Source organism: Callithrix jacchus, chromosome 13 (genome assembly GCF_049354715.1).
Source record: "Callithrix jacchus isolate 240 chromosome 13, calJac240_pri, whole genome shotgun sequence".
In the NCBI taxonomy this organism is placed as follows: Eukaryota; Metazoa; Chordata; class Mammalia; order Primates; family Cebidae; genus Callithrix; species Callithrix jacchus.
The window spans coordinates 16020544-16031967 of NC_133514.1; the positions used below are offsets into that span (position 1 = coordinate 16020544).

General features: G+C 38.0%; 1 protein-coding gene across 10 annotated transcripts in view; it reads right to left on the minus strand.

Moving 5' to 3' along the window:
* CDCA2 (cell division cycle associated 2) overlaps positions 1 to 11424 on the minus strand; it is a 110727-nt gene that overhangs the window by 69135 nt on the left and 30168 nt on the right. For 8 of the 10 annotated variants that reach the window (XM_035269989.3, XM_035269986.3, XM_078347203.1 and 5 more), the window contains 3 exons: positions 10741 to 10819; positions 9247 to 9335; positions 8036 to 8173 (listed from right to left, as the gene is read on the minus strand). In XM_035269989.3, coding sequence (XP_035125880.2) covers positions 8036 to 8173; positions 9247 to 9335; positions 10741 to 10819 — 306 coding nt within the window. The remainder of the gene's footprint in view (positions 1 to 8035; positions 8174 to 9246; positions 9336 to 10740; positions 10820 to 11424) is intronic. The other 2 variants (XM_078347205.1, XM_035269987.3) reach the window with 1 other exon arrangement.

The window sequence follows — 11424 nt, forward strand, 5'->3', positions numbered from 1 at the left end:
TGATTTACAGTATACATTCAACATGAAATTCTCTGAGAATTCCACAGTATAAATAATCTCTAGACACATTAGGAAAATGCTGGGTTAAATCTTTTTCCATTAAATATTTTTTTCATAGAACATCTGTTGACATTCCAGGGAACAGTTGGGGAAATGCTGGCCTGGTCAATGAACCTGAAAGCCAAGAGAAAATAAAAATCTGAACTTGGGGCTCACAGATAAGTTGAAAAATAAAAAATTGGCCTCTGGTGGCAGACACCAAGTCCTGACTCTGCTACTTAAGTGCTTTATAACCTTTCGCAAGTTACCTCGACTTTCTGCACCTCATTCTCCTCTGCAAAATAGGAATCACAACAGCATACTCCACATAAAGCTGGGGTGATTATTAAATGAGTTGACACGTGATATAGTTGGTTAATGTAGGGCCTGACCTATGGTAAAAGCTATCTTGTTCTTTTAAATTCTTTTCCATTACTTTGAGAGTTAATATGAGGAAAAATATTAAAAGGTTTTTAATATTTTTAGCTAGGCATGGTGGCACACACAGCTCCGCAAGAGGCTGAGGTGGGAGGACTGCGTGAACACGGGAGGGTGAGCTGCAGTGAGTTATGATTGCACCACTGCGCTCCAGCCTGGGCAACAGAGTGACCCTTTTTAAAAAACAGAAAAAGAATTTTTTTAATTGACAAAAACTGAATATATGGATGGCATGTAACACAAGATTTGATATATGTATACACTGTGTAATGGTTAAATCAAGCTAATTAACATATCCATTCACTCACATACTTTTAATTTCTAATATTCAATTATGTATTAGTATTACTGTCGGGCATAGGGAGAGTGGGTCAGTTAATACATTGTAGGCACTGCCACCAGATTATAACCTCCAGAATAGCTTCTGACTTATGGATTTAAAAAAAAACTTCATCACGTGATTTTGGAAATCATGTCACTGAGTCTACAACAGTGCCTAACACAGTGGCTACTCCACAAACATGAACGAATGAAGGAATGAACGGTCAAAGAAGTAGTTAAGCTTACATAAAATTTGCTCAACGTGATTCTAAGACTAAACTTGGTTTTTCATGGTTATGGGCCAACAGAAGTGTATTACCACTCCCTCACCCCGCAGAAACAACAATTAAAGCACCTCAGGTCTGTCTGTCCTGAAAATGTATCTGGCAGTGCTGATCTCAGTCTTGAGAAGATTTTGTCAAAGGCCAGAAACTTTTCAAAATCTGAATTTACCACAGTATAAAAGCCTTGCTGATCGTGTCATATACAGAAGCAACTATATACGGTTGGAACCCCCCTCAGGAAGCCATTAGAGCTAGAAATGGTTAGGATGGATTATGGCTTTCAACAGACAAAGGACAACTGCAGGGACTGTCCCTAAAGCAATTCCATTTACTCCAAAATCACTAATGCCTCTTCTCACACAGTGAAGGAGGTCAGGGAGCAGACGTAACTGTTCATCTTTTGTCTTATTTGCATAATTAAGACTTCTTTAAATTTTTCAGAGAATAGCTTTACAATTGTTTAAAAATAACTCAGGCCGAAGCGGTGGCTCATGCCCTTAATCCCAACAGGCAGAGATGGGTGGATTGCTTGAGCTCAGAAATTTGAGACCAGCCTGGACAACATGATGAAACCCCTTCTCTACCAAAAATACAAAAATTAGCTGGGTGTGATGGCACGCCCTGTACTCCCAGTTACTTGGGAAGCTTGAGGCAGGAGAGTCACTTGAGCCTGGGAGGCAGAGATGGAGCCACTGCACTCCAGGCTGGGTAAGAGAGAGAAGGTCTGTCTCAGAAAAGAAAAATTCATGGACATGGCAACAAATCACACTGTACAGGAAAGCTTCCGGTCATCAAGCACATGCTTCGCTGCCCCTGGTGCTCGCTTATCGACTGGGTCCACTTTCAGCTCTTGCAGTTAGCTCCCTCTCTCTAAGGGGCTCATACTGCTAATTTTTAACTTTTTATAATGGAAAATTTCAAACACCCAGAAAGTACAGAAAATACTTTATTGAATCCCAGGTACCCATCAGCTAACTTCGACAATTACTAGCATATAGAAATGATTCACTTACACTCCCCTAGCTCCAGACTATCTTACAGCAGATCCCAGACGTTACACATCATTTCATCTGAAAATCCTACAGTATCTTGAAGAGTTAAAGGTTGTTTTTCTTTAAAGACAATTATAAATATGGTTCAACAACAAAAAGAACTACTGACACACATAACAACCTAACAAACCTCCAGAGAATTAAGCTGAGTGAAAAAGCCAGTCCCAGAATTACACAGTGCATGACTCCATTTAGGTAAGCTTTTCGAAATGACAAAAGTGTAGGAATGGAAAAACATTGGTGGTTGCCAGGGGATGAGGCGGGGTTATGAGTAGGAAGTGGATGCAGCTGCAAAAGGTCATGTGAGAGCTCTCTGGATCTCCACTGTATCAGGATCTTGGCTGTGACACTGAACTACAGTTTTGCAAGATGTCACAACTGGGGGAAACTAGGTAAAGGGTACTTGGGATCTCTCTGCATTACTTGTTAGAACAGTGTGTACCTAAAATGATGGCAAAATTAAAAATGTACACCAGGTGAGGCTCCTGTAATCCCAGCACTTTGGGAGGCGGCAGATCGCCTGAGGTCAGGAGTTTGAGACCAGCCAGGCCAACATGGTAAAAGCCCATCTCCCCTAAAAGTACAAAAATTAGCTGGGCATGGTGGTGCATGCCTGGAGTACCAGCTACTAGGGAGGCTGATACAGGAGAATCCCTTGAACCCAGGAGGCAGAGGCTGCAATGAGCCAAGATCTGTCCCCTCAAAAACACAAAACAAAATGTAATTCAACAAAACACAAAAACCATGATGGCAATGTTCCCTAGTATCTCCTCAAAGTTCAAATTTCTCCCTTGGCCCATAATTTTTTTTTAAACAGTTGGTCTAATCAGGACCCCAATAAGATCTCCACACATCCCCATTTGATGAATATGTCTTTCACTCTCTCTCATTCTATGGCTCCTTTTTTTACTTCCCTTGATGTTTATTTGGTGAATCTATGCTGTCACAATGACAGGATTTCTTTAAGGCCGAAGAGCATTTCCTTGTGTGTGTACACACATATTTCTTTACCCATTCATCTGTTGATGGATACTTAGCTTGAGTCCCTAACTTGGATATTGTTCTTCGATATACTGATTCATCTTCTTTGGATACATACCCAGAAGCGGGATTGCTGGATCATATGGTAGTTCTATTTTTAATTTTTTGAGAAACCCCCATACTGTTTTCCATAATGGCTTGTGAAAATGGATTATTTGGAGTTGTCATGTCATAACCAACTACAGTCCAGAGACTAAGGGAAAAAAATACTTGGGATTGTAGGACTAGATTTAACTACCAGCATCACTCACCAGTGAGAACTTACCAGCTCCTCAAAACTCTGCTTAGAGCCGGTGAGTTTTCTTTCTAAGTAATATGTAACATTTCTCTTTCTACTAAACATCCCAACTTTCTTTGTTCTTCAGACACATCAAACACCACCTCAGTCTGTGCGTATGCCTCAAACTGCAGTTATGTTTTCCCAAATAAAACATTTTGTTTAGAGATTTAGCTCTGTCTTTTTAGCTGACTCTGCCAATCAAAACAGGCTGCAGCAATTTACATTCCTACCCACAGTGTACACATGGTTCCCTTTTCTCCATATCCTCTCCAACACTTGTAATCGTTCATGTTTGATAACAGCCAGTGATATCTCACTGTGGTTTTAATTTGCATTTCCCTGATGATTAGTGATGTTAGCCATTTGCATGTCTTTTGAGAAATGCCTATTCTGGACCTTTGCCCATTTTAAAATTAGTGTTTTCTTGCTATTGAGCTGTTTGAGTTTCTTATATATTTTGGCCATGAACCCCTTCTCAGATGTACGGTTTGTAGTTACGGTATCTTCTCCCATTCTATATGGTGCTTCTTTCCTCTGTTGATTGCCACTATGATGTCACATCAGCCTTTTATCTAATGTTTTAGCAGCTTTTGTTGGGCATTTTTTGTTTATTAGCTAAAATTCTTCTATAAACAACTTTTCCCTCATCAACTATTTGTTTACCCGAAATAGAGCTCAAATCTTATTTTCCTGTTATCAAAAAAAATGAGTAGCCTGGCAAGCTTCTACAGTGGCCATTCCTTAAAAAAAAAAGTGATAACAAACTTATGTGTTATTTCATGATTGCACTTTAATGCCTTGCAATGCTGATGGTCTTATCTGGTCAGTGGAAGCCCCATGAAGATGGTTCTGTGTCTGTTAACATGACACCATTAGGTTTTTTAGCATTGTTCCTTGTACTCTGGTACAGACTCAGCCAGGCTAACTTTCTAGATCTGTTGTAAATCTGAAAGCAGCCATTTCACCAAGGGACCCTAATCCCTTTTAACTGGTATGTCTAATGACAGTCTATGCACCAGGGATGCTGATGAATCTTAAGCTTTATCAGCGGACAGAGCTGGACAATTCTTTAAATGGAAAATAATATGAGTTTTTACTCTTATTTTTAATTCAAATTTAGTCTAACGAAGTTTCAAATTTCTTCGATTTAAAAATTTATCTTTTGTCTCTTGGCTAACATCTTGATTCTTAATGAGGGTAAAAAATGCTTATTTGCTTTATTCTAAATTGAGTGTTTCATACTGTTTATAGTTTCTTCGTACTTATTTTTGTCCTTAAGATTTATCCCCCTTATATTCAAATTTCTAGGTTTGAAAAAAAAAAATGTAATGAGGTTAAGCCACCAACTTCACATAGCAAGATTAATTTGTCAAATTTTCCATTCATTTTTTAGAGACTATTCTCTTTCTACTTGTTTTGGTTTATTTCATAGTCAGGTAAAGCATTTACATGGTGGTCCCACAACCAAAACTAAAACACAGTATACACTTAACCAAGTCTAGCTTGTGTTCCCATTCTCTTCTGTCTCCTCCCTTCTCCCTATAGCCAGCTTTTTATTTCTCTTTGGCTTACTCTTTCACTTAAAATAAAAATTAAAACACCCTGTGTGTGTGTGTGTGTGTGTGTGTGTGTGTGTGTGTGTGTGTGTACATAAAGCATTATCATTTTGTAACATCCTCTACTTTCTTAGACAAAGAGTAATGTGTTAGTTTGTAAGGCTGCTGCAATAAATGTCATAGACTAGGTAGTTTAAACAACAGAAATTAATTTTCTCTGTTCTGGGGGCTGACAGTGTAAGATCAGGATGTTGGCAGGCCTGGTGGCTTTTGAGGCCCCTCTCCTTGGCCTTCAGATGGCCATTTTTTTACTGGGTCCTCACATGGTCATTTCTCTACACACATGCTTCCCTGCTATCCTTTTGTGGGTCTGAATTTCCTCCTCTTCTAACAATACCAGTTGGATGGAGTAGGGCCCGCCCAACGGATCTCATTTTAACTACGAAGTCTCCTAGATTCTCTTGTTTCCAGTCTTTCTTTTGCTCTACCTTCTGGGAGACATTCCTTAACTTTAATTCTTCTGTCCAACTACTAAATTTTGTTTTTGCAATTCCTTTTTCATAACATCTTACTTTTATTTGGGTCATATTTTCTTAAATTGGAATATATAAAGTATTTATTTATATAAATTTTCCTTCTATTCTTTGAATAATCTATTTCTCTGACATCAGTCTTTAACCTTAACATCTTTTTCATGGTATTTGTTCTATTCAACGGTCTGTTTCTTATTTAAGATTGGTAAGTTGGTATAGGTCTCCTCTGCTTTCCAGCTCAGTCTCTTTCCTGCATGAAAATCCTACCCAGGAATTCTGTGTGGGGCAGAGTGGGGCACAATGGGGAGTGTCAACTGTCAGGCTTTGCATTAGGGCAGGAGCTGGTTGTCAAGATTGTGGGACTTTTCAAATGCCAGAATGAGGGCTTTAACCTAGATGACAACATCTGTTCTGAGCATCAGGGTGGGAGGGGGATGGCATGACAACTGGTGCAAACTGTCCCACATACAGGACTTCAATTAATACCTCGGTTTTTCAGTACCACCTCTCACTCTCACCATCCATCGTACCTGCCAATTCTGGGTCAGGGTCTCTTGGGATTCCCATGAACAGGCCGGCTCCCAACTCCTCTGTAGCTCCCTCCTAGCACATTCTGAGCTGTAAATCTTTCCACCTTTTTTATCTGTCAACATATTCCCATCTGCTTGGTCTTCTACAAATTCACTGAAGGCTGTCGTCTGTTGCTTAATACCCCTCCTCATTCCTTTCCTCCTCTCATTGTTATTCTAAGTCTATTCCTTTTACAATTTAATTGTAATTGTAATTTAATTGTAATTAATACAATTTATTACATAAATTGTATTAATTCAGCAAGGTCCGGGGAGGGATTGCAGTGAGTTAATGCTCAATCCTTTTTGTACTTTCCGGCCGTAATTTTACATGAATAAATAGGTGCATATTCTTTTTAACAGTGCTTTAAAATTGTATACACACACACACACACACACACACGCACGTGAAGAAAACTGATTTCTAATGTAGTAAGATGTATGTGTATTTTTGAATTAATAGTATCTTTTTTCAGCAAGATAATCGTTCATCATTTTATCAGGAGTGTGTGACCTAAAAAGGGAAAGCAGAAAAGCACCCACTTTCTTCTGGATTTTGTGACTTAAGGATATCTGCGCCATTCAGCCAAGAAAGGCAGTCATTTTTATTTCACGGAGGAGGAATGAAGTTTATGGAATGTTTTGGGTATGTGTGTGGACGGTAAGCCTGCTTTTAGAAATGTTGATTTTGACATAGCATAGTTAAAGACAGATGCTTAGTACGTAGTTGAACACAGATTTAAAGATCAGGAAGTTTTGGTCTTCATATATGCTCACTAACCATGCTGTATATGAAATTACCCAGAAAATAAATAATTTACAAGGCAAAGAGGAGAATTCTGGAAAATACAAACATTTAACAATGGGAGACAGAAAACAAACTTTAGGCAGAGACTGTACAGGAGTGTTCCACCATGTCAAATGCTACGATGTCCAATAAGAACAGGACTGAAAAGCATGCACTGGCTTTAGTGTTAAAAATAAAGTGAAGTGGCAAAGTGGTGAAGAGGAAGGCCAGATGGCAGTGAATGTGTAGGAGTACCACCCCCAACTCCTGTGTGAGTGTCTCTGTCAGATGGGGGAGCGGATAACTCAGTCTGACTGGAAATTTTGCTGGATGGATGAGGTGGAAGGAAAAGGATCTAGAATTGAGATTCCTGACAAGAGCTGGAAACATTTCTCAGTTCAGGATGAAGAGGCAAACGTGAACTTAACGTGTATCTGAAAGCTTCGTAGTGCAGAAGGAATGCCAGAGGAAGGGAGTGAGTAGGCTGGATGGACAGGAAGATGGGGTCATGGAATGAGCATTGCTCTAAGTGCAAAGGTGTTAGGCAGTAAGAAGTTAGAGGAATAGCAGCAAGAGTGAGTAGGTGGCTTCAGAGTAGTGGAGCCCAGATCACTGAGCTGGAGAAGGAAAAGGAACTGGGTTAAGGTGTTAAATTGGCTAACCATGTGCATAGCAAGGGTATTTGAGGTGACGAGAAGTGTTAAGAAAGACTGAGAGCTAGTTTCTTCATTTTTCCTTAAATATAGGGAAAAATTGGATTCTGCAACTGGAAAAAGAAAATCTAACAAGTAGCAAGTGGCGCACTTATCCCTGCCTAAAAAACTCAGGATTCCCAATAGGGTGAGATGTTAGATTCAAAGAGGAGAATCAATTTCAGGTTCGAGTGCCTATTAATTTACTGTGCAGGACGTACACAACACAAGATGATAAAGAAGATGCAAAAGTATCCCTTAGGTAATTCAGAGTTAAGTATATAGCCCCCCCCATCCCACACACCACATGCTACTCCATAAGACTGCATTAATAATCTTGGTCCAATGTCAACCGGAAAAAAATTTTTTCTTTATTTTCCTAATCATACAATAAGGAAATATACCACTTCTACTCTGTATTCTATCTTTAAACACATGCTTACCTGATTCTTCTTAGGAAGTGCTCTCTTTGTACACTTTGTTTCTTGAGACTTCCTCCTATTAATTTTCTTTCCTTTATAAGGCTGAACTTCTGTATTCATTAAGTTGCAAACACTCTCTTCTACAAAACTGACCAACTGCTATAAAGAAAGTTTAAAGTGAGGATACCATAAACCACAGCAATTACATGTTAATGTGCAGCTCTCACTCTTGTTGTGCTTCACAGGGTATCTCTACTACTTTGGTTCTCATTTCTTAATTCACAAATCCTATTAAAAGCACTTTAATGAAAATTGGTGGAAACGGTAATTGCCACTTTCTAAAATATCAAACGCAGACCCAGAAGCATACATACATTATCCAATTATATTACGGAAGAAAGAAACACTGCTTAAGAATTCATTAATTCATAGGAAAGAAAACACAGCTTAAGAATTCATTAATTCATTTATTCATCAACTACTCATTAAGAACCTACAATTTAGCGCCTAACCGCTGGGTTATGAGAAAAAAAAAACCATGAATTTTTAGATTATATTGGTTTGAATCCTAGGTTTAACATTCAACCATATAAGCTAAATACCCTATGACAGTATATGTTTATACTTTATGATGTTATAAACAAAAACCCAAATTTTATCTAATTTAACAAAATAGCAATTTCACCTCAATGAAATTCATAAAATCATATAGATCTCAAACAAATTTTGTTAACTTCCACATTAACACAACTCTGAAAGCATCTCATTTTATTAGATGTTTCTTCTAATAGCATTAAAATTAAATCAGAAACACATAATCACTTTATATGTTACATGTTAGACAGGATAAAGTATTAGCTTTGGCACCATCGTGGCTCATTGTAATCTCCACCTCCCTGGTTCAAGCAATTCCCCTGCCTTAGCCTCCTGAGTAGCTGGGATTACAGGTGCATGCTACCATGCTGGACTAATTTTTTTGTATTTTTAGCAGAGAAGGGGTTTTACCATGTTGGCCAAACTAATCTCAAACTCCTGACCTTAGGCAATCCACCCGACTTGGCCTCCCAAAGTGCTGGGATTACAGGTGTGAGCCACTGTGCCCGGCCAAAGTATGACTTCTTAATGACACTGATTAAACCAAGCTTTCACCCATTATCATTTGACCATGAAAACAGAAAAGGTATATTGCATGATTTAAAAACAAATACATTGTGCCAAACACAAACACTTACATTTCTTCTGTTAGAGGTCCTTGTTACTCTACCGACTTTACAAGAGGCTATTTTCTCATGGTTATTTGAAGAACTAAAGGTATCAGTGCCTGATAAACAAGACAAAAGCCGAATCAGAGTAGGAAACACAAAATTTTAACATGGATCTTCCTTTGGAAATACTCTATTTAGGATATCCACCTGTAATGCCATATCTCAACAAAAATAAGAAGAACCAAGTGGCACAAATTTTGAAATCCAATTTTTTCTTTAATTTAAAAAACTTTAAGTTTACTCGATACTCAAACTTTCACCATTTTCCATGGTGACTGCTTAATATATTACCAAGCTAAGATAGCAGAATAAATCACATTACAATAATGCATGTTATTTTCACAAACGTCCATTGATTCCAAGATACATTTTGTATACTGAAATCACAAAAAGGACATTAAGATAACCATGAAAATATTTATTTTGTTTTAAATTGTATTTAAAGTGTAGTAATTTTATTTTGACCACTTTTTTATTTGAGATGGAGTGCCATTCTGTCACCCAGGTTGGTGGGCAGTGACATGATCTCAGCTCACTGTAACCTCCACCTCGCAGGTTCAAGTGATTCGCCTGCCTCAGCCTCCCAAGTAGCCGGGATTATAGGCATCCACTACCATGCCTTTTTTTTTTTTTTTTTGTATTTTCAGTAGAGACAAGATTTCACATGTTGGCCAGGGTGGTCTTGAACTCCTGACCTGAAGTGATCTGCCTGCCTCAGCCTCCCAAATTGCTGGGATTGTAGGCGGGAGCCACCATGCCTAGCAGATGATTTTAATGATATAAATTAAAGGCGGTATGTGTTTAAGGGTATGGGCTTCGGAACGTAATAGACTGTGGTTCAAATTTTAGCCCTAACTTAGTAACACATGGCTTAGAGTCTACTACATTTGGTTTGTGTCAACAAGAAGCCATTAAAGGGTTTCTGCCAGAGTAGACACATGAATAAAGGGGCCCATCCCATGACATCTGCCAGCTAAGTCCTGGTTTGTCAGAAAAGCTGGGAGCAATCTCTGTTGCTTTGTCATAATCACAACAAAGCCAAAGACCTTAGAAAGCACATATGCTAAAAATGCCGCATTAATGTTGAGGAAAATGTCTGGACGTTTAAGAACGATCCTTACAATCCCGATGGCAATTCTGCAAACTGTGAAGAGCAGCTTGTCATCGGTACTTAAGAGGTGAGAGGCTAACTCCGCTGCTTCTAGCAACTAACAAAATGGGGATCCCATCTGAGGAAGTGAAATGTGGGTGAACATGAAGTAGGAAGCTTGGAATGGAAAGGGATGAATGAACGGCTTCATATCAGCTTTCCAATACTATTAGGTTTTTTTAAACCAAGTATATGTTGTGGTAACAAATATAAAATTTTTAAAAGAAAATAAAAAGTGTCAATGTATTAACACAATGTATTAACATATTCAAAATGACATTTATGATTTTAAAATAAACAAAAGTTACTACCTGAAAGAGTCTCAGAGATTGATGACTTATTAGGAGAACTCAGAACAGCAAATGATACTTGAAGTGGTTCTATGTTTTCCTAAACAAGGAAAAAAGAATAGAAATTAGGTATCTTTTCATTTAGTGAATATATAATGTGTCAAAAAGAAAAATAAGAACTTATTTTGGTAGGAGAAAACTAAAATCAGCAAAGATGGGTAATCAGAAAGATTCTGAAAGTCAAGGCAAAACAAAGAGACTGAATATAAAAATATATGTGCATTATATCATTTACCAAGCATGTTTGCAGTGAAATCATATCTACTAACTGCAATCCATCAAAATACTAAGAGAATTTTTAAGCAAAAGTACAAACAATGATCCACTGCTAAATTTCTAACTCCTCCAAAAAAAATTTAAAAGTTCATTCATAAACACAGTCTGTTATATTATTATTCAGGGAACTCCAAGGTAAGATGGCAAACAAATACAGATAGCGAATCTTTCCCACATAATTGCTGGTAAGATAGTAACTGTTGCTTTTGCATAGACAGTTGTCAGTTTGAAGAAATTCCCTTTTATTACCATTTTTCTCAGAGGTTTTGTTTTGTTTTTTAAACGAGAAATGGATATGAGATTTTGTTAAATGCTTTTTCTGTATCTACTCAGATGATCATATTTCTGTATGAATCTTTTAACAAGGCG